The following is a 23126-nucleotide window of genomic DNA, read 5'->3' as shown; positions in this document are numbered from 1 at the left end:
CAGCCAATACTTGTTACCAGGGTGAGTAATCTGACTGGAGGCCTTCACAAAGACTTCTGAAGGCCCTGAGGCATAACATCAGTGTTCAATAAAGCTCTTGGGTTAGCGTATCAGACTTCGTGCTGGTGGAGCCAGGGCCTTCTAGAAGACCTAAGTAAACGTCAGCGGTTACAGAAACTATTATTGGCTTAATGGGCGGTAACAAATCTATTACGAAAATAAGCTAAAGAAAAAAATCCACTGCTTGTGTCGAGTAAAACCTCATGCCAGAAATATGACAAGAGAGGCTCGACTTTTATTACTGGCTTCGATGGCGATAGAAAATAACTTCTTTGTAGAAATGAAAGGCACGGATAATCTGTAAAACACATTACTGTATTTTCCATACTATAAATCACAGTTTTTTTTTCATAGTTTGCCCGACGGTGCAATGTAAACTCCAGATGAAACTAATCTGTGAAATTATAAAGACATTATTAATAATTTCGTCTGAGTGGTTACACGCGACCGTGGGACAGTTCTGAGGTCATGGGATCAAATGCAGCCACCAGCCTTACTGTGTGGAGTTTGTATGTTCTCCTCGCAGGGGAAAGTTTGACACACCCCGGTAATTTATAAAACTGGGAAGACTGAACGAAATGGCACTGAATAGAAAATCATATCCTGCGGATTACAAGATGAAAATAGTGAAATATGGAGCCGATAAAAGAAAGTTTGTCAAGCTTGTAAGCTACTGGTGAGAAGCGGAAATGACAGCTGACGTAAGCGGTTTAGAGGCGGAAAGAGGAAGCGGCGCATCCTCTCCCAATTCACTAAGGATGAAAATGTTATTGGCTTAAGTGATTGAGTTAAATTGATAGTTTGGTAAGCATGTTCTCTTTGCTAGTTATCTGAATAATATGTTACATTGTGACTGATATCAACAGGCGTATCAATCATGTAACGTTCGTATACGTACGAACTTATTCAGCCTGTTTTCCTCTTTTTAATTATAATTCCCTTTAAGATGATAATTTTGATGCCGTATTTTATCAAATAAATTTCCTCGAAAATGCGACTTATATTGTCACGGTTGCCATGGCGCCCAATTGGTGCCAGCTGCAGCTCATTGACAGATTGGCTTCCTGTCTATTTAAGCTCAGTGCTCTCACTCAACGTTTGTCAGTCCACCAACGAACCTCTGCCCGGCAAGACATGGGTTTTGACTCAGTCCTGTTTCCTGTTGGTATTTCCTGTCCTGATCCAGTTTATTTTCTCCTGTTTTATATCGGTTTCCAGTTTCATTCCCGTCTAGTTTGTCGTGTTTAAATTCAATATCCTTTTTTGATATCAATCCTGTCTATCCCGTTGTTTAATATCAGTTTTCAATTTTGTTGCCGTCTAGTTTGTCCTATTTATTTTCAATATCCTGTTTTAATATCAATCCTGTCTGTCCCGTCCAGTCCTGTATCGACCCCATCTGTTCAATATCTGCTCGGGCAATTGGTATCGATCTCATCGGTCTCTGGCTTCCTATCGTTCCACGCCAGACTGCTGCCTATTGTGCATGAGTCCCCATTTCCCGTAAAATAAAAGGCTCGTGTGAGAAACGTCACGCATTTGGGTCCTGATCCTGTTCTGGTTCATGCCATATAAATGCTTTTTCCTTCATTTTTGGTCTGGTGTGACTCCGATGAGACGTAAAGTTTAGAATAGTTGTTGAAATGTTTCTAGGAAAAAAGGATGGATTTTGTGCACGGATAAAATTGATTTTGGGTGAGTAAAATGAGGCTATATTCTAAAATTATATGAAGTTATTTTTTTTAATCTTTTTTATAAATGTTTTATAGCCATTTAATAGTGAGGGCTGAAATGATTCAGACATAGCACTCCTGAAGGCCTAGGTGTGAAATAAACAGGCCGCCAGTGGTATTTAGTATAACACATATTATGTCAACTATATTATATAAGCTAGTAGACTTTCAATAAATAAAACAAGAGTATAGTTAAACATATTTGTGCATCTAATACAAGGACAGACATTCAGATTACAAACATGTTCAATTTAATTTCAAAATAACCAAGAGAGGAATCTCGTCTTGTTACATAGAACGAAAAAGAACAGCCTCAATGTCAACTGAAAATAGACAATGATACAAAAAAAGGAGGAAGAACTGTACAATGGATGTAGCTGGGACACAGCTGGAAGTAGCAGAGGGCGTGGGTGATGTCCATCTCCTCTGGGTATAGTCCTTCTAAGGGTCGATTTTTGTGGTGTCTGCTGCTTCTACACCACCGCGTACTGCTGATACAGCAGTTCTCGGATCTTGTAGTAGTCGTCACACAGGCAACCTTCCAGGCCGATGCGTCCCGCCTCTGTCTGGGGTGTCAAACTTATTTTAGTTTGGGGGCCACATGGTAGAAAAAAAATATACTCTGACGAGGGCCAGACTAGTAAATTAATGGCATAAAGAGTGTGCCTTACTTGGAGGGCTGGGGCCTTTTGGGGAGGCTCAGAATTAAATGATGATTCAGGGATGTAAGATTTTATCAACAAAAACAAGTATTCATGTTTTTATATTGTCAAAATTGTTTTGCTTCATTAAGATTTAATATCTTGTAGTGTTAATGAACTGTTCATTTGTAAAAAGCAAAACAACATTTGAATTCCTTTCCCTTCCTGTTTATTTGACTTGGGAAAATTCATACATACCGGAAAGTGACAAAAATGGAATACAAACACTTATCTAAATAACTTTGGACCCAGGATAGAACCCTGTGGTACTCCACAACAGATGTCCAAGTATTCAGATGACAGCTCTCCCATATAGAAAGAAGCTATAGCTTCTTTAAACTTCCGGGAGACACTCAGGTGCAATTTTTTTCATTTCTTTTATTTTTTTCATATTGGTTATTCAGGTAAATAACATAGGGATAGAATTATTCAATGTTCTCTGGTTGAAAATGGTATTTAGCAAATACAGTTCATTTTTCTCTTATGCCACATTTGGCCCGTGGACCGTGAGTTGTACAATATTGCTATTGTTTTTGTTACTATTACTTTTATTATTTTATTATTATTAGCAGTATTACTATTATAAGTTCACAGTGACTGTATGAATATTAATTTTAAAACCATTATTTTCCAAAACCTTAAATATAAATGACACGTTTAATCGGTTTGGTTGTTGTTTTTAAGGGGTTCAGGATCCAATCATCAGCTATCCTGGAAGGGGGATTACCTCATGTGCGGCTCCTTCTCAAGGTTTCTTTATTTTCCTCATATTAAGGTTTTTGAGTTTTTCCTTGCCCTCATGTAGGTTTTAGATCAGGGGATGGTGGAATACTAGTCAGTGGTTTGCAATTATCTGTGGACTGTGCAGCCCTTTGAGACTCTTTGTGATTAATGGCTGTACAAATAAACATGACAAGACTTGACTTGACTGAGGTTTTTGAGTTTTACTTTGCCCTCATGTAGATTTTAGATCAGGGGATGGTGGAATACTAGTCAGTGGTTTGCAATAATCTGTGGTCTGTGCAGCCCTTTAAGACTCTTTGCGATTAAGGGCTATACAAATAAACATGACTTGACATGACTAATGCAGGCATGTTCAAACCCTGTTTGGCTCAGGGGCTGGATTCAAACTTTCTGTTCTCAGGCGGCCCGGATCAGGACAAAATGTCACAACCAAATATTAGGCTCTGTTTTTCAGTACTATCCCTAATTATTCAAGCTTACTTTTGTAGCCTGCGATACAAATTGTACTCATGGATGGTAAAGGATCTTTTCTAAGCACAACACATTTTTCCACAAACAACGGTTTGGCATTGAATGTGTTAACTGGTTTATTTTAACAGTTGAGTGAATGCAGTTTCCCACCTGAGCCAACTCAGCACGCTATACAAGCTCAACACTACACTCTGGTGGACGGGGAGACCTTTTAGTTTGAATTTATTTTAAAAAAATCCTATTTTTTGATCGAAATGAACTAGAGATTCACCGTTTTTTTTCCGACATACTCAAACATGTATGGTGGTCCGGATAAAATCATCCAAAGACCCACGAATCGTATGTTTGACATGCCTAGTCTGGACAAAGAACACAAAAACGTCAGCGCGACCTCCAGTTTACCTTTTCAAATGGAATCCTACGTGGCGCCAAACACTGCAAGAAAAATGCTTAGCGTTTTTTTTAGCAAAGCCCCAGACACTTTAAATTTCCTCCAACTTTCATCGCACTGACACCCACTGCACCAACCGTCTCTTTGAGTTAATGCATTGCGTCTATTTTCAGTTCTTGTCAATTATACATTTTCATGTTGATGTCCTAGTTAGCGCCTGCTTTCCCTTTTATTTGACTTGTTAAGTTTGACTTGTGCTGGTTGCTTTGTTTTTATCTTTTTTCTGAGGCGAGACGCTTTGTAAGCCGTTGGGTTTTCTGACCTACTTTTGCGAGCTGTGTTACTTTGGCATTAAATAATATGAAAAATAGTTTTTAAGGTAAGTTTTTAATATTCTTTTCATCAAAGAGTAAAAAAAACATCACATTATTCATTATTTGTCTCCAAACATGCATATGCACACTGTGTAATATCTAACCATAAGACGTCCCTGAATTGTGCGGTGTAACCAAAAACCAGTGCTAAAAAGCACTAAGATGATTCCAAACAATGGAGGCTTAAAAAGACAAAATCGAACTATTTTGCTTCACATAATTTTGCACGTCATTTCACAAGTTTTTTGCTTTTTTGAGGAACCTAAAATAGCGGACAATCACATCAGCTCCCTCGAGGTAAGCATCATGTTAAGAAAAATAAATACAAATTTCTTCACCGATAAGTACTTAAAAAAGCATGTTTATATAATTAATGTATTTGTGCTTATTATTCAAATCAATATGGGTTTTTTTAATGAATGAAGTTTTTTACCACTAGGAGGAGCTACATAATAGACAATCAATAGATGGATGGATCCCTTAGCCACCATGGTCGTAGGAGCATCTTATCCTGTAATTTGTCATGGTCGAGTACAGCCTGGTTGCGCCCATTCATCTCCATGCCAACACATCTTCCACCTAGTCTCAAATGTTCTCTATTAAGTGTGGGTTAACCGTGCAGTCCCTTCTCAAGGTTTCTTCATTTTCCTCATGTTGAGGTTTTTGAGTTTTTCCTTGCCCTCATGTAGGTTTTAGATCAGGGGATGGTGTCATAATAGTCTGTGGTTTGCAATAATCTTTGATCTGTGCAGCCCTTTGAGACTCTGTGATTAAGGGCGTAACAAATAAACAGGACTTGACTTGACAATGTCCCTTTAACAACTAGAAATGAATGATGTTAACCAGAATCGACTCGAAGAAGTAACCAAATTCGTCCAAATTCAGACTACTAAGTGCAGTTTTATTTTTTGAATTGGAGAAAAATACACCACAAACAATCTGATAATATTGGTATCAGCCAGTACTCTGCACTCTAATATCACTGTGCTATCAGAAGCTAAAGTTGTGTCTGGAATCTCCACGAAACCCATTTTGTGCCACTGACGGCAACAGCCGTCAAAAACATTTAAAATGCTATGCCAGTAAATAATAATAATAATAATAATTTCCTTTGTATTGTCATTCTTTGTAACAATGTACACAGAACGAAATGTCGATACACCTGACCCGTTGTAGCGAGCCGATGCAGCCGCAGCCAACAGAGGGCGCCGCCATTTTACCAATGTTATAAGTCTTAGGTATGACTCGGCCGAGGCGCGAAATCAATCCAATTACAATATAATTATTGGTTGGCAGAGTTTGAGAACACTATCTTCTCCTCCGCATAATCGTTTTATTCTGGGTAGTTAAAATCTTGGTAAATACAGGCTGGAAACGATGAATAGTTTCTTCTAAAATTTTATTTGCAGAATATTCTGGGCACGAATGAGTCCCAGGCAATGGCTGTAGACAAATTTACAAGTGCGAAGAAAATTAAAAAAAATATATATATTTTATAGTATAGTTCATGTATTTGGGCTAATTGTTCAAATTGATTTTAAGTAATTTAACTTTTTTTTTTACCACTAACGGGTACCAAAAATACACAATGTCTCTTAAAAATCCAAAAGATGGACAAATAGGACTCACCCTGCGAACAGCCACAAGGTTGTTGCACACCAGAACTCCTCCCACAAACTCAGCCTGAATGCCTTCCCGGAGGAGGACCTGCTTAAAGTCGGAGAGGCGGGGTTCGTTGATGAACACCGACTGATGTCCCGGTGCCTGGACGGAGCAGAACCCGGGTATACGGGTTGGACACACTTAATCCAAGGACAAACTTGATTGCTTTTACGACCTTGTGAATGCATTACCTTTATATGAATAAAACCCATCTCAAGTCACTATTAAAATTTATAGTACGGAGACATGCGGGACGCCCCAATTCTAGTATCATAGTATTCTTTTATGACTGATACAGGAACAGACTAAAAATGTGTTGCCTTGTTTTAGTATGCATGTAACCTGAGACCAGGAAAAATGACCACATTGGCTTTTCAGCACTTTCATAGGCTAACACAGCTCCAAAATTGATAAAACCTGAAAATGCGTGAAAGTTTACAACGCAATTAGGGAAAAAATACATCGGGTCAAGTGTCCACCTGCTGACACGATCTCCTGGCTGAAATCAACATTGCAGCCCCTGTCAAGCTGCTTGTATGGTGCGTCCACGTACACGCATTTGGACAGTACCTGAAACAGTCCTTTTCTTACTTTCACCATTTTCCTAATAGAGTAAAAGAGAATTGCGAGCAAGCGCGTGAAATCACTCTCCACCACCTATGCCGCTCGCAACTTTTCCTTTTCCGTGACCGGAACACCGAGGGTAAAAGTGAGATAAAAGCAGATAGACGCAGTAAGAAAGAATATATATAAATGCTCTTTGAACTCAGTTGGGTTGTTAACACATAAGTAATAGAGAAAATATTTAATTTTAGACATTTTATGGACAACTCAAACTAGGCACCCCACCTTTGTCAGGGCTCCAAAATTCGATTATTTTACCTGAGAATGCGTGAAAATCTACAATGAATTCAGGGAAAAACGTTATCAGGTCACACAACGCAAGTGTTATAACACAGTAATTAAAAGTCTCAGTTTCCCCCGCTGACTCATTCATAACGCAATCCATTACACTCCTAGTTAAGTATACTGCTTATTTTTCCTATATGATGTTGAAGTGCTCTTTTGCCTGTCCGCTTTGAGTTTGTTTGGGTGTGGATTTCATTTGTTCTTTGTATGGAAAATTATTGAAAACTCAATAAAACTGAGTGAAAAAAACAGTTCTCTCACCTCATGTGATGGAAGCGGCTCCAGCGTGGGAATGACATCACTCTCCTCCGACAACTCCTTCACGTCCTCTCCGAAGAGATTCTTCATGGTCCGCTGAGCCGCCGCCATGGCGGCGCTGTGATCAATACCGAGGTCAGGCTCCGTGTCCATCGCCATCTCGCCTTCCTCCGTCTCCTCCTTGACGCCCTCCTCCAGCATCACGCCCGTGTCAACCTTCACCACGCGCATGTCCAGCACGCCGTCTATCCACGCCAGCTCTGTATCTTTGGCCTTGCAGAACTGAAGCGAGCTCACCAGGAAGTCTTTCAACCGCACCTTTAAAGGTATCATTTTTATTATTTGACCGCTAGATGTCTCGTTATTGTGTTGCGCAACCAAAAACCGGTGCAAAAAAGCACAAGGAAGAATACAAACTACGAAGACTCAAAGGGACCAAACCGCAAGATTTTTCTACTCTATTTTTTGCCCAATCTTTCTAGTTTTTTGGTCTTTCTCCTTGACGTAGCACCATTTATGTCTCTTCGCTCTAAGCGAGGCTCATATTATCTGAAATAAATGTAAATATCTCGACCTACGCGTATTGGAAAAATGCACAGTAATATGTTACTTCAAGTATTTTTGCTTATTTTTAAATCAACATTTTTTAAATGATTTTTTTTACTACAAAGAGAGGTTTAAGACTACACATTATCCCTTTCGTGCATTGTAAAAAAGGATTTGATATGATTTTTTAGTAAATCATTACAACTGGAAATTATTTTGCCTCAAACTATTTTCTTCTAAGGGCAGCACGGCGGCGCAGTGGTTAGCGCGTGTTCGGCACAGTTCTGAGGTCATGAGATCGAACCTCCTGTGTGGAGTTTGCGTGTTCTCCCTGTGCTTGCGTGGGTTTCCTCCGGGCACTCCAGTTTCCTCCCACATTCCAAAAACATACATGCCAGGTTAATTGGACTGTCCAAATTGTCCTAAGGTGTGAACGAGTGAGTAAGTTGTCCGTCTCTGTGCCCTGCGACTGGCTGACAACCAGTTCAGAGTGTTCCCTGCCCACTGCCCGAAGATCGCTGGAATTGACTCCAGCACCCCCGCGACCCTACTGAGGATAAGCGGTGCAGATAATGGATGGATGGATATTTTCTTCCAAAGACATTAAGGGACACTGATAATCATTCGAATCAAAAAAAGATACTGATTAGCCTTAACCTCATTCACTGTCTGTTAAATTTTGTCTTTTAGCCAACCTACTTAAAAAGTGTTATGTTTTTTTACATCTACAAACGTGAATGGCAGTGAATTTTCATTGATCAGTTGACAAATACAAACTCTTGGTTTCAAAAATGCCAGTGATGAGCCTTAAATATTACCAAATAAACATCAATCAGTTATTAAATAGCGTTTTGGGGGGGAAAGTTAATTTACAAAAGAACAACTGTTTCTAACAGTATTCGATGCTAAAAACTCTGCCTGGAGCTTTTTTGTACATATTCATTGCCATTGACGGCCAAACACATCAATAACTTTTTATTGGGCTGCTAATGAACGAGTTGAAACGTACATTCAATCATCAAGTACCTTAATTTAACGTACTCCTTGTTTAGATTTATTTTACAGCTTACAGAAAACCAAATACTGCTGCCCTCTGCTGGTTTCTGGCACTAGCTATTACGAGCTGGTTCCTGCCTATCACAGGCAAGAGAAGATAAAGTGAGTTTGTGTCCTAACGAGCTTACTTGATAGATGTGTGTCTCGCTGGTGGCGTCAATGGTCTCTTGCAGTTTGGGTGTGTACACTTTAATGTCCTTGCTGAACGCCTTGCAGGACTCGGCCAGTTCCAGGCTGGCCTCCGGGGGGCCGTGTACAATAACCAGCTGCCTGGGCTTCATCTGGTTTATGATCTTCTTGATGGAGTCCCCGTCGGAACGACCTTCGTAGTCTATGTATGTAATTCTGGCTCTGAAAAAAGGAAGCTTGATGATGTGCCTTGATTATAATTTGCGGATTTTAACCAAAAGAGTAGACTGATCACTCACTTTACTTCCAGATTCTCGATACTAGAAATGCATTTGGTGGGAACGACAGAGAGGTCCTGATCCATTGGCTCGTTTCCGTTTGTCAAGCCGGATTCCAGTTTGCTTTTCTCCTCCTCTGCAGCTTGTAGCTCAGGCACCAGAAAATCTTCAATCCTGCAACCAAAAAAAGGGCTGTTTCAACATGTCTTTTTACTTTTCAATGGTTATGTCGAACTCTTGTGACTGGATACCTGATGATCTCTCCGTACTCGTCCCATTTTATCCTTTCCTCGAGTGCTGGAAACATTGGGTAGGACTTCTTGGCTTGCTTGAAGAAACTGCCTTTACGGTTCCCCTCGCTCTTCATCATCAAGTCGTGGTGTTTGCTTTTCACTGTTGCCGGCTGATCCAGGTCGTCGTCGTCCAAGTCGCTCTCGTCGCTCGAGTCCACATCCACCCTACGCGTGTGCAGGTGAAAATTGTTCACTTCGAATTTCCGCACAGGAGATCACAGTATGGTCTTATGGTAATCTCTTGATAAATGTGGATTTGTTTTCTGACTTTTACAAATTTTACAATTATTTTTACTTACTCTTTTTCTTGTTCAAGTTTCTTTGCGGCTTCTTTCTTTATTTTGTCATTTTCTAGATATTCTTCTAGCTCCTTGCCTTCGAGTTTTACTCGTTTTCTCACCTGTCAGGGCAAACAATCGAATAAAACATGAAAACAATTGTATCCAGTTAATTACATGCAGGTTTTGGCTTCCTTATCCTAGCTTGCTTACATTATTTATACATCGTCAAAACCAAAACACATATGGTACGTTGTATCAGAGCGAAACACACATTTGTACAAAGCACACATTTTCTGAGAAAACAACAAAAATCGGAAAAAATGTATATATCAAGGCATGTTAATTTTTGTATTTAAATATTGTCTAAGAACAACTTTCAACATAAAAATGGCAATCTCAAATGCTACTAAGGAAAAAAAAATCCATATCTGAAAATGATCTTTAACCATTCTATCTATCTACCATGGTCATATCCCTCGAGAGGAGTGACCGACAGCAAGACAAACACATACAGAAATAAAGAAAATTTTAAAAAAGGGAAAAAGTAGCAAAAAAATAAACCAAACCAAATTTTTGGGACCATGGCCAACCCAATTGCCCAAACACCCAAACAAGTTAAGCACCTCGGCACCGAAATTGGTCATGCTTTCGTCCCTCCAGATGAAACAGGACACAAGAGAGCGGCCATGTCACTCGGATCAGGGTGATACAACACACTCTTTTGTTCAACAGCAGGGCCTAACAGCTTTCACTGGTTTACCCCTGCCGCATCATACGGGTGCCCTGCCCATCCCTTAGAACATGTCTAAACATCCCACAATCCTTTCATAACACCTCTCCACTCATTCCTATCACCAACAAGAGCTCGAGCTTCCATTATATTTAGACCCCTTTCCTGCAGTGCACTCATAACACTATCCATCCACATCAATCGCGGCCTTCCTCTTGGTCTCCTTCCATTTACTTCTGCTCTGTAGATCCTTTTCAACATTCGCTCCTCATCCATCCTCTCCATGTGTCCAAACCAACCGAGTACTCTCTTATCCACACGGTTGCTCAGTTCCGCTACTACTCCAGTTCTGTCTCTCATAATTTAATTTCTCAATCCATCCAATCTTGTCACTCCTAACATACTCCTCAAACACTTCATCTCAAAATTGGAAAACTCTCCTTTATTTATCATGTTTCTCCTCACCTCCAAATCCAGTGTTGTCTCTTCCGGGTGATCAATGAGGTAACGGGCCAGGGTTCCAGGAGTGGTGCGATAAGTCAAGATGACTGAATGCTTGCGGTCTTGGCACAACTTGATAAAGAGTTCTCGAGAAAAGCCGGACTCCAAGTCAGGCTGGCTGCACAACACCACTTTGGGGTTGGGAACCCGAGACAGGTCGGCCAAACTATGGCAGAGGGTCAAATGGCGGAACTGGAAGGGGTTGTTCCTCTTGTCCTCGAAACACCTCATGAGCTTGTCGCTCATCCACTCCACCTGAGAAGAAACTGTGTGTAAACCTGCATTGTTGCATGAATAGGGATAAGCAGGAAACTGAAAGATACCTGGGACTTAGAAAACTCGACAACGTTGTAGCTGACATTGTTAAGTAAGGCGAGCGGATAAGCTCCGAGCCCGGCATCTTTTGTCCTCCAAATCTGGTCCAGGAGCTGAGCCAGCTCCAAAACCCGCCCAGCTGTATCCACAGCGATAAGCACATTACCGTCCCCACGGAGGGTCTCCATAACGTTGGCTTTGAGGGGGGTAAGAAAAAAAAGCACAAATGAAGAAACGCATCCTTACAATGTTACCATTTTTCAGCCTATACCAGACGGTAAATTTAGCAGAAATTTGTAACAGTAGAATCTCTCAATTACAACGCAGAAAGCCTCAAGAGATTTGTTTGAATAGCACTGAATCACATGATACATCAAAGCTCAATAATAAGTGAAACACAATTTCATGCAGTAACAAATAGGAGAATGTTTAAAAAAAAATGTTGTTCTGTATGCATAATACTTACTCAGTAGCTGTTCATCTCTTTGTTTACGGCGCGGTTGTACATAAGCTGCATTAAAGGAATCTGTGATAAGCAAGGAAGGTCTACTTATATTCTCCATAGTACAACCATTCAGGTGGCTGGAAAACAGAAGAAACCAAAGTCAGCCAGGTATCCATTCATATCCAATATTGGCTGTGGTAAAATGTAGTATTTTACGAAGTATAAACAATATAATGTTTGTTTTACGTTTATTCCTTCTTACATTTCTCTTTTGTGGTTGAAGTCCACAGCATAAACAATCTCCTCTTCGCCGTCCTTCACAATCTTCCAAATGGTCCCACCAATCATATGACCGGCAGGGAGTGGAGTAATTGAAAGACCGTGTCCTTTTCCTATCACAATGAATGCAAAAATATTATGTATACAGTGAGGGGAAAGGGTAATAAAAAATCTGAACACTGATATTGAATTCACCTTTTAGATTGACAATCTGTGAATACTTCAACTGCTGAATCTTGTCAAAAGCACTGTCTACATCATCAAGGGTGAACAGGGTGAAATCTTCACTGTTGTTTCGAGACTAAAATAAAACAAGATGGAAAAAGATCCAAGAGAGGTACATAAGATTGAGCCGCATCTGAACTGCACGTGCTCCTCAGAATCTTTCTTACCTGGTAAAGATCATACATGAACATCTGACCCATCTTGTAGACCGGGATTGTTGCGTATATGGTGCAATTCAAACCTAATTTCCCCACCGCATACGGCAACGCTCCGAGATGTATAGGATCAGGATGGGAAAGAAGCACGGCGTCAACTTGATGAACATGCCTGCAAGAACAATTGTAAACACACACACAGATCCCACCATACGTCCATCACCATCTAATAAAATACCAGAATTCCCGGTTACCGCTTTATGGCATCGATTATGTCGACTGAGAAGTTCTCATCCCAGCCACAGTCCAAAAGAAAACGGAATTCATCCACCTGGAGAAGGTAACAGAGGGCAGATTCTTCCTGGACTCCTGACAAAGCTGTCAGCTTGATGATGGAAGTCATCCTGGCTCAATCACTTAGCTTCAATCTGGAAGAATTTGTAAAGAACGATAACCTTATCTCTAAAACGATCGAATAATTGTGATGTAAGGAAAAATACTCACTTAATGGCACTTCAAAAACTACCCGGGAGGTTTACAAATTTGCTACATCTACGCTTCTGCGCACACAAACAAAGGGACCTATGATTCTAAACCTACCGCTTAGATAATGTAAAATAATTAATCAGGGTGAGTTGGAACAATTTTTTAAATGTGTTTATTCTTTTAATAATTTCGCTTTTAGGACATTCTTGCTAGCATCGTAGAAGCACCGGGAGCGGCCATGTTTGGCGCTGCGTCTGGTGTCAAAGTGCATGAGCGCATACTAACTTGATGTAAACTTTTGATAAATATAAAAACCTACATACATTGGATATTTCTTCAATGACTGTACCTAATGCATATTTTTTTCTTGATTTTTGATTATTTAGAGCCACTGGAGAACACAATATTTTGTTTAATTCCATGCGTGAACAAAGCTTTTGCTACCACTTCTTGACGGCACCGATGGTATATTCCAATGCCCTCTGTCTAGCAAGTGGTTAGCACGAAGCCGGACGTAGCTTTCTGCACACTAAAGGTAACGTTTAAGAATTATTCATATATTTTATATAACACGACTAACATTGTTAGAGGTTGGAAACTATAGCTATGCTCCTAGTTTTTTTTTTAAAGTTAATCAAAAATAAGGATTCCTCTGTGCGAATGGCTAGCTAGCGGGGCGATTAGCATGTGTGTTTGCGTCATAATGGCATTATTGGTATAAAATGTTTAGCTGGCATCTTAGCCCTTGAAACGTATTAAAATGAGCTTTGATTTTTATGTTCCCTAAAAACAATCGTGTCGCGTGACAAAGTAATGACAATGTATATGTGATTGCAACATGCAAACAACATTAGAATTTTAAGTTTCGAGTTGTTTGTAAACAATCAAGTCAAGTCATGTTTAAGATGTTATATAATGAAATTGTGAATATGCTTGATTGCTAATAAGATTTTCGAGAAGGGTTGTTCAAACCTCACATTGTTTGCTGTTAAAAACGTCATATTGGAATATAATATTGTGAATGTGCTTAATTGCTGTTGAGATTGTCATGATTGTTTTCTGTTATTAGTGTCAATAAATTTGTTCAAACCAAAAAAAATTGTGATCCATTAATCACAATTCAAAGGGCTGCACAGACCACAGATTATTGCAAACAACTGACTATTATTACACCATCCCCTGATCTAAAACCGGCATGAGTGCAAATAATACGCAGATATTGTCAACATAAAATAGAGGTTATTCATATGCTATAGAATAGTAGTGTTTTAAGCTTAGATTTAAGCATTTCCACTGAGGTTGGAGATCGAATTTCAGGGGGAAGAGCATTTCACAGCACCGGGGCCCAAATGGAGAACACTCTCGAACCTGCAGATAGCTTCTTGGCTCTTGGGATCATTAGCAGACCAGCATTTTCAGAGCGAAGGCTCCGGACCGGAACATAGGGGGAATAAATCTGAAAGACATGAGGGAGCAAGTCCTTTCATGATTTTGTATACTACAACAGAACCCTAAAAAAACATCTTAAGCTAACAGGGAGCCAATGCAGGTTCGCTAAAATCGGGGTAATGTGATCAAACCCTCTTGTCTTAGTTAAAAGCCTCGCTGCAGCATTTTGTACCAGCTGAAGGCTCTTGATTTTGGACTTCGGGAAACCGGAGAGTAGTGCATTACACTAGTCGAGACGGGGGGTAACAAACGCATGAATTATAATATCCGCATCCGACTGAGACAGCATAGGGCGAATTTTAGCAATGTTGCGCAGATGGAAAAAAGCTGTCCTAGTAATATTCTTAAGGTGTGTTTGAAAGGACAGATCAAGGTCAAATATGACACCTAAATTTTTGACTGAGTCACTGTGGGTGATATTACATTTGTCAGTATTCAGAGCAGTTATTGAGAATTAGTCACGGCATTTAGATGGACCAATAACTAACATTTCGGTCTTTTGAGTGACATCCATTCTTTTATCTCAGTGAGACAGGTCTCTATATTTCCACAGTTTAGTGTGGCAGATTCCTCCATGGGAAGATGTAGTTGAGTGGCATCTGTGTAGAAATGGAAACTCATATTACACTTGTGAATAATATCACCTAATGGAAGCATGTAAATGCTGAAAAGGGGGCCAAGTACTGAACCCTGCGGAACACCACAGGTACCACTAAAGGGCTCAGATGTCTTTTCACCATATTTAACACAGTTCGTCCTATCTGAGAAGTAGGATCTGAACCATAAGAGGACGATTCCTGAGACCAATCCATTTTTCCAACCCTTCTAGGAAGATATTATGTTCCACAGTGTCAATGGCAGCACTACGATTCAGCAGAGGCAAGAGTGATGAAGCGACAAAGTCCATTGCCAGTAGAAGATCATTGGTTACCTTAATCAGGGTTGTCTCAGTAGAGTGGTTAGACCTGTATCCTGATATCGATTCAAAAAGCTGCCGTGCCACAACTTTTTCAAGTACTTTAGAAAGAAATGGTAGGTTTGACGTTACATAAGCTTAAATAAACAATCACAACCAGAATTATTTTATCATTGTGTTGCTTTACTGAAATTTAAGTTGCACTCCAGTTGTTCAATTACATTTTACAAAAACAATCAAATAGAAAAATACATACTGTTTTAATGAAAATTGTTGACTATTTTTGCAGCAATTCTGCTGACGTTAAGGTGTTTTTTAGAGATGAAATGAATTTTTTAAGCGATCATGATTTAAGTCAAACAGTGGTCATTCGTTTCCAGCAAGCATGGTCAACATTGCAGCCTTTGCCCGAGACCACTGGGTGAACTTGCTGGTGCCAATGGGTTTCGTGATCGGATGGTACCTCGACAAGCAACAGGACCAGCAGCTGACCGCTTTCAGGAACAAAAGTCGTCTCTACAGCAGGTCTGGAATCCTGTTGAAGTCGATAATATTTTCCGTGGTTGATTCTCTGGTATAAAAGTGTATTTTATGTCTGCAGGGAGTTGAAGCCTGGCGAGGAGGTGACCTGGAAGTAGACTTCTTGGCTCCAGAGTTTGTATGTCTGTGGTGTCAATGGCTGAGGGTTGGTGCTCAAATAAGAATATTTAAAAACACTCATGCATCTATTGTGTGAATTTTTTAGTTGTATCAACCAAAAATAAATGTTCCTTCCTATCAAATGTTTCTTTTATTACAACTTGTACAAGATAGTGTTTCGTTTTAGCAAATTATCTAGAGCAGTAATGAGACTGGCAGAAGGTCATGTAAATGGTCTGCATTTATATAGCTTGTTTTAAGTCACCAAAGACCTCCCAAAGCTTTACAATGTGCTTCACACTTAACCCATTCACACACAAACAGAATAAGACTTGTTGCACTAGTACATAATTGGAAACACTTTAATTTTCCTTGTATTTGTCACCCAAGGCAAAATACCAAAGAGCTCGGTTTTCTGTGCAAGTCATTTCCACTATTGAGGGGATTCCTTCTGGATGACGCCGTTCTTAAATAGTAGCTCAGCCAAATTGATCTAGTGAGGGGGAAAAAATGCAATTGAGAAAAATGTATACCTTCGATACTGAGACAACAAACGTGAAACAACTCACCTTGTCGTACAAAGAATCACAAGGGAAGCTTCCTACACTTACAAACTTAGGATATGAGTGGATCAGAAACTCTACTGCATCGGTGTGCTGGAGAAAAGAAAGATTTAGAAGACCCAAAAAGCGACATGTCAAAAGAAAAAGCAATTACCTCAGGTATCATTTCAAAGCTTTTTGGCTCATCTTTGTGATAAACTCTGGAGTTGTCGGTGGTGTAGTAAAGGTGGACGGCATCTCCAACGCTGCATAGCCTTTGAAAATAAGAAATATTAAATGCTAGGAGCTGTTACAATAAAAAGAAATGTCGACAGATGAAATAATGATTACCGGGCACATCCTGCTCGTACGAGTCTGACTCGAGTCTGGCTCGTAATACGCGCACGAGCATCCCTTACGTTTCCGTCCTGCCACCTTGCGGGTGCTCCGTGCACACTGCCGGCTTCTTCTTCTGCCATGGCAAGTTCAAACAGATCGTTACAATTGTGGTTCCCGAGCGGTGGTATGGAAATTATATTATGAATTTAAAAGTATTCTCTTGAAATTTTGGCCAATTGAGTCTGTTTTTTTAAATACAATTTTCTTATTTTACAAAAGTTTTTTATTTAAGAATAATAATCTGGGCATAGGAGTCCATTTTTAAAGAACAGTTTAGTGTATGTAATTTATTAAAATAAGACCTTTTTGAAATTAGCAAAATTATCTGCTTATTTTGTACTAATTTTAAAGATATTTTTTTACAGTTAAAAAACTTAAAACAGCAAATATAACCAAAATATTACGTCATACAATTATTGTTTTACAAAAGAAGTTTAAAAAATTATTAAAGTAAGAAGAAAAATACATAAAACAGTAAGTGAATATATAGTTAAATTCCAAAGTTTTACTTTAGCAATTATTGCACAGCAATTAAAGGCACTTTGATTAGAAAAACATTGTATTCGGACTAAATAAGCTTTTTCAAAGGCATCCATATAAAAGATTCTCACCTGCAGTAAGTTTGGGAGGCAAACAGTCGTGAAAAAAGTCTTTGGCTTTATCGTCAACCGCGGCGTCGACTGCAGCAAAATTCCGGAGCTTATTCATAAGATGATTGATTTTAGTGAAAAACTCCGTCCTCCTCGGATCATCCTACATTAATGAAAACAAGATCCTACATGAGATTTTAGTTCAGGATTGATTGATTAATAACTGGGCCAATCAGTTGTGCTGCAGGAATCTGACAACAATAAATGGTGGGTCCCCCACCCAGAGATTTGTAAAATGGTAAAAAGATGATTGGTTTTTACTCATAACAATATTCAGAACATGTTTAGACAGCGGGCAGCACGGCGTCACAGTTCTGAGGTCATGAGATCAAACCTCCTGTGTGGAGTTTGCATGTTCTCCCCGTGCTTGCGTGGGTTTCCTCAGGGCACTCTGGTTTCCTCCCACATTCCAAAGACATGCATGTCAGGTTAATGGGCCTAACCAAATTGTCACGAGGTGTGAATGAACAAGTGAGTTGTCTGTCTCTGTGTGCCCTGTGACTGGCTGGCAACCAATTAAGGGTGTCCCCTGCCCACTGCCCGAAGATAGCTGGGATGGGCTCCAGCACCCCCGCGACCTTACTGAGGATAAGCGGTGCAGATAATGAATGGATGTTTAGACAGCTTTTCACTGTCAGGGAGTGTCTTGTGAGTTTTCTAAACCCCGTTATCAGCTCTGAAGAAATGACATCTTACTATACTGACAAAAGATGTGGATGCAGACCTTGTCTGAATTTTGAATGCCCATGTACGAGAGGTAGTCCAGGGGCAAGCCCTGCCTGAACTCCACATCCTCCTCCATTGCGATTTCAACGGCCGTAGGAACTAACTGAAAGAGAGGACAACATATATTTGTAAATTGCAGCACAGATTTGAGGCGGTAGACATACTTTTTTTTAAGTGTACCTTCTGTAATAAATCTCCCCAGCTGTTCTTCTGGTAGGAGGAGACTGTGATATGCAAGGAGTGCTCATCTGGGAGGCAGGAGCCCTGGTGGATGAACCCTCGGGGAAAGTACAGCATATCCCCGGCTTCCAGCACAGTTTCCAAAATGGGCTTCCCGATCTCTGACTGATTAAAGTTGGCTGGAAATTTCGCACACTAGCCTGTTAGTGCCGGATAGCATTTAGTGTTCTTTTTTTTTTGTCATTGTACTTACGGCTTGAAAGCACAGGCAGGACTTCTTCGTCTGATCTGAAAGTTACAACACAACATTGAAAATAAAGAATGAAACCCTTTTTTTTTTCCTTAAACGTTTTTAAATATAGTCAATAGTATATACTTGTCTTGTTGACTCTCATTTTCTCCTTTACACTACCCCAGAAAGGTCAAGGGAATGATTCCTTTAGGAATTGGGAACATACTTCCTGCTTACCACATCTGCTTTTATTTTTTTTAGCGCAGCACAAAAAACAACCACTCATTAACAAAAAGAAGTTGTACACGACACTAATATAATACATAAACATGTAGCTTTTAGTGCACATTATTTTTACTTTCCTTTATTTTTACCTATATCTTTAATATTATATGTAATATATGTTTTATTGTAAATATGAGAGCATCAGGGATAGGACTACATAAAATTGTGTACTTACTAATTGGGTACTTTCAAATTATTTTCTTTCCTTATTTTAGATCTTTTATTTTATATTTTAAATGTCTACGTTCAGTCAGCACAGCGGCACAGTGGTTAGTGCGTGTGTGACACAGTTCTGAGGTCATGGAGTATGCATGTTCTCCCCGTGCTTGCGTGGGTTTCCTCCGGGCACTCCGGTTTCCTCCCACATTCCAAAAACATGCATTTCAGGTTAATTGGCCTAACCGAATTGTCCCTAGGTGTGAATGAGCGAGTGAGTTTTCTGTCCCTGTGTGCCCTGCAACTGGCAGGCAGCCAGTTCAGGGTGTTCCCTGCCCACTGCCCGAAGACAGCTGGGATGGGCTCCAGCACCCCTGTGACCCTACTGAGAAGTGGTGCAGATAATGGATGGATGGATGTATATGTTCAATAAATTTATTCAAATCAAGCCATTCCCCCAAAAAGGTCCTTTTTCCAACAGACTGCCTGCTACCCCCTCCTCCATCACCTTGGGTTGTACACCCTCCAGTGCTTCTTTCCCTCCAGCTGTATCACAAATGCCTCAATATCATCATAATGGGGGGCGAATCCTTGCGTCCCAGGCGGCGTTAGATAGCTGCAGGGCAGTGATAAAACACACTATGAGGATTAAAGTCTATCTCTTCCGGCGGGGCTCGGGTAGACTTCCTACTCACACATTGGCGCCTGCCATACTGCCAAAATACTCCTGCAGGATGGACAAAACATTCCACACGGTTGAGGAGAATGCCTGAGGGTTTAGCATACGGAGGGAGCAGCCATTCTGGGAAATAGGAATTTATTTAACATGAGAAGATTGACATTTTCTAGTAATAGCATATATTAACAAACCTCATAGAAGTCCCAAACAGTATATGGAAGAGCCCTACCAGCAGGGTTGTGTGTTTTTCTCTTGCCATCAATGTAAGTTGTGACATCTAGATTTACGCCATACTGAACATCCTCCTTCATTTGAACGGAGGAAAACATGCACTTGGTACGAAGTTACGATTGTAAGTTTATAGTAAAAGAATGAAGATGTTTTTAGCTCTCACCTCTCGAAGAATGCGATCAAACTCTTGCGTGGAAAACAAGCCCTTGTAGTAATCTGGATTTTTACGCTGAACAAGAACAGGTTTTTTCTCCCATGTATCTCTGAAAACAAATTTGTAGAGTCATGATTATACACAAGTTAGAAAACTAAGGTGCACCCATCCTTTAAAATGCCAGACTTTACAGAGGATTTTGTTTATGTACCTGAAGAAATCCTTGGTGGGAATAGGGTTGATCAGCCACCGAAATAATGTGCTGGCACGCTCATTGCTGTTGTTCATTTGTGGCAATTCCGACAGTAACACACTTAGTTGTGGCTCTTCAACATTGTTTACAGATTCGGGCTGTGTTTGACAGAAACCAGTATAAATACTAAGGTGGTAACGTATGGATTATTTATGGTGAATGTAGTCATAAGACTTACTTCAACCATTTCCTGCGTTGATCCCTCTGCTTCATTATTCTTGGTTCTCTTTTTCCTCTTTTTACTTTTTGTGAAAACATTAACAGGGTAACTGTTTGTATTGTCGTTCTCCCGTTTCTTTTTCTTGGATGACACCTGGAAAATGAAGCATATTTAAATGGAGTATGCATGCAACACTCAAGTGCGTAGTATGTATGTAGCGACAAGCTCTTAACATAAGTATAGATAAAAATAATTATCTTAGAAAGAAACCATAACAACAACCAAGCTCCAAACAATAATAAAAATAATTTTGGTCCATCAAAAAGTGTTAAAAGTGCATTGCAATGTTTTAATACGCACGCAGGCATCGCCAAATACACATTTACAACTCGCTACTTTGTTAGATCCCACTGAATTAAATTATCTTTATCGACATTGATATAAAAAAATGGATTTCAAAAAAACAGTCACGTTAACCAATTCTTAATCGCTTTTACCCGCAATGGACGCTTCTTATTGGGCGATGGCGATTCAGTGGGTACATTTTGATACATTGCAAAAGCGGACATGTGTTTTCTCTCCATTTTCATCCCCGACAAGAGAACAACGTCATCAAACAGCGACTCCTCGCTTGTCTTCTTTGGTGGTGTAATGCTATTTTGCGTTAAAGCAGATTCTTTAGCGACCCCTCTGGTAGCATAGTATTGTAGAATCACTTGATGCGTCAAATATATACAGTACATAAATAATTTATCAAATACACGGCCAATTTTTATTTCTTTTCCTTTATTTTTGGGGTGTTTTCTTCCCTTATCATGGAACGTGAAATACGCAATCATGTAATATAATAATATACGATTCTGAAATCGTGTATGCAAATAGCCTTTATAATACAGTAGTGCAATTATGTGTAGCTTTTAAATTGTGTGGACATCACCACCGTGTGGCGTAACATTTTTTACATTTCCTTATTCTCATACGTCTTATCGTAACCGAAGATTTTCTTTTGGTTGTAAATCGTATTTTATATTATTATATAAAAATTTGACCATAATTATATTTTTTCTATATCAATATATTTTTATTGGTCAAATATTACACACCGGAGCTTTAATTTGTGACCACAAACAACCAAAGTAACTGTAATAAAGTATCGTAGACGTTTCAAATTATATTCCGACAGAACTAATGAGGGAACCGGGGGTCCCGGCAGCAACGGCCTGGTTATACGGGTGGTTGTGGACGGTAGAAGTAAGAAGGGTGAGGACCCATCTGAGCATCCCAGGCAGAGGACTGGAGGATGCTGCTTGGGAGGGTAGAATGGAATCCCACTTGAGAAGACAGAGCTATGCCCTTGCACAATAATATTGCCCTTTACACATTGGTTAACTGTTGTTGAAAGTGTCGATGGGGGTTGTTCAAGCCTCATGTTGTTAAAATCTGATGTGGTGAAGTTGTGAATGTGTTAATTGCTGTTACCGGTAAAAGTGTCGATAAAAACTCATATTGTTGGGATATGATATAATGGAATTGTGTGTTTAATTGCTGTTAAAAAGTCACAAAATTGTGAATATCCTTAATTGCTGTTGAGATTGTCGAGAAAAATTGTTCAAACCTCACTTTGTTTATTTGCTAACCCCCCCCCCCAAAAAAAAAAAAATAGTATTTAATTGCTGTTAAAGGTGTCGATAAACCTCATATTGTTGGGATAATATATAATTAAATTGTGTGTTAAAAAAATTGTTAAAACGTCATATTGTCAGATATAACGAAATTGTGAATAACGAAATTGTGAACATGCTTAATTGCTGTAAGATTGTCAAGAAAAATTGTTCAACCCTCACATTGTTTATTTGCCGTTAATAGTGTCAATAAAATTGTTCAAATTGTATTCATAGTTAGTTTCTTTTGTCTTTTATTAGCAGATTTGGTTTTAGAGTAATCCAAAAGTAATTGAAAGTAATCAAGTTAAAGTAACCCTACCCAACCCTGTTGAGAGGTATGAAAGCTTCAACCTGCTCTGTAGAGATGAGGCGGATCTCGCGCATTTACCATCTATCCATCCATCCATTATCTGCACCACTTATCCTCAGTAGGGTCTCGAGAGTGCTAGAGCCCATCCCAGCTATCTTTGGGCAGTGGTCAGGGGACACCCTGAACTAGTTGCCAGCCTGTCGCAGGGCACATTTACCACTCAGTAATATGTTATCAAAAACAGGTCAGGAACTATCAACAGTGGAGAAATATGTCCAAAGTTGCGCTTTCATTAATTCAACGACGACACATCTAGAATTATTATTAGTCGTAGGAAAATTGTGCAACAAGAAATGCAAAAGACAGCGCCCAACGTGGGGCTCGAACCCACGACCCTGAGATTAAGAGTCTCATGCTCTACCGACTGAGCTAGCCGGGCGATGCGACTATTACGTTTTCATCAAAATATACTGATACAA

The 23126-nt window shown here is 39.7% G+C and overlaps 3 protein-coding genes and 1 non-coding gene across 4 annotated transcripts; 1 reads left to right on the top strand and 3 right to left on the bottom strand.

The window, feature by feature from the left end:
* Nucleotides 1-2021: 2021 nt before the first annotated feature.
* cpsf2 (cleavage and polyadenylation specific factor 2) lies at nt 2022-13707 on the bottom strand. The gene is made up of 15 exons (XM_088325070.1): nt 13041-13707; nt 12791-12964; nt 12549-12708; nt 12352-12457; nt 12140-12269; nt 11899-12014; nt 11441-11628; nt 11082-11372; nt 9905-10005; nt 9564-9770; nt 9334-9486; nt 9034-9256; nt 7307-7621; nt 6104-6238; nt 2022-2359 (listed from the first exon to the last, which is right to left on the bottom strand). Exons 2-15 carry the CDS (start codon nt 12937-12939, stop codon nt 2267-2269), a joined length of 2367 nt encoding a protein of 788 aa, XP_088181196.1. The 5' UTR covers nt 12940-12964; nt 13041-13707; the 3' UTR covers nt 2022-2266.
* ndufb1 (NADH:ubiquinone oxidoreductase subunit B1) lies at nt 13406-16169 on the top strand. Its single transcript, XM_088325075.1, has 3 exons — nt 13406-13557; nt 15768-15912; nt 15989-16169. The coding sequence occupies exons 2-3, from the start codon at nt 15773-15775 to the stop codon at nt 16023-16025; spliced, it is 177 nt and encodes a 58-aa protein (XP_088181201.1). The 5' UTR covers nt 13406-13557; nt 15768-15772; the 3' UTR covers nt 16026-16169.
* A 205-nt stretch (nt 16170-16374) lies between these two features.
* Nucleotides 16375-21335, bottom strand: riox1 (ribosomal oxygenase 1). The gene is given in 15 exon segments (XM_088325074.1): nt 16375-16519; nt 16596-16731; nt 16733-16843; nt 16920-17040; nt 17579-17720; nt 18342-18446; nt 18524-18702; nt 18777-18811; nt 19705-19812; nt 19892-19998; nt 20067-20180; nt 20270-20369; nt 20472-20611; nt 20692-20826; nt 21171-21335. Coding segments are annotated over 15 exon segments (1686 nt in total). The 5' UTR covers nt 21264-21335; the 3' UTR covers nt 16375-16459.
* Nucleotides 21336-23013: 1678 nt separating this feature from the next.
* Nucleotides 23014-23086, bottom strand: trnak-cuu (transfer RNA lysine (anticodon CUU)). The gene has a single exon. It is a non-coding gene; the product is annotated as a tRNA-Lys (tRNA).
* Nucleotides 23087-23126: the final 40 nt, after the last annotated feature.

This window comes from Urocampus carinirostris, chromosome 20, assembly GCF_059441175.1.
Source record: "Urocampus carinirostris isolate Australia breed hairy pipefish chromosome 20, RoL_Ucar_1.0, whole genome shotgun sequence".
Taxonomy (NCBI): domain Eukaryota; kingdom Metazoa; phylum Chordata; class Actinopteri; order Syngnathiformes; family Syngnathidae; genus Urocampus; species Urocampus carinirostris.
This window is presented reverse-complemented; position numbering and strand designations above follow the sequence as displayed.

What these genes read in the sequence shown, in the direction of transcription:
- cpsf2 (XM_088325070.1), bottom strand. Translation starts at nt 12,939, where the DNA reads ATGACTTCCATCATCAAGCTGACAGCTTTGTCAGGAGTCCAGGAAGAA. An exon ending in ACAGATTGTCAATCTAAAAG is followed by an intron (nt 12,270 to 12,351) that starts GTGAATTCAATA and finishes TCATTGTGATAG; the next exon opens with GAAAAGGACACGGTCTTTCA. An exon ending in AGCCGCTTCCATCACATGAG is followed by an intron (nt 6,239 to 7,306) that starts GTGAGAGAACTG and finishes TGCTCCGTCCAG; the next exon opens with GCACCGGGACATCAGTCGGT.
- ndufb1 (XM_088325075.1), top strand. Translation starts at nt 15,773, where the DNA reads ATGGTCAACATTGCAGCCTTTGCCCGAGACCACTGGGTGAACTTGCTG. An exon ending in AAAAGTCGTCTCTACAGCAG is followed by an intron (nt 15,913 to 15,988) that starts GTCTGGAATCCT and finishes TTATGTCTGCAG; the next exon opens with GGAGTTGAAGCCTGGCGAGG.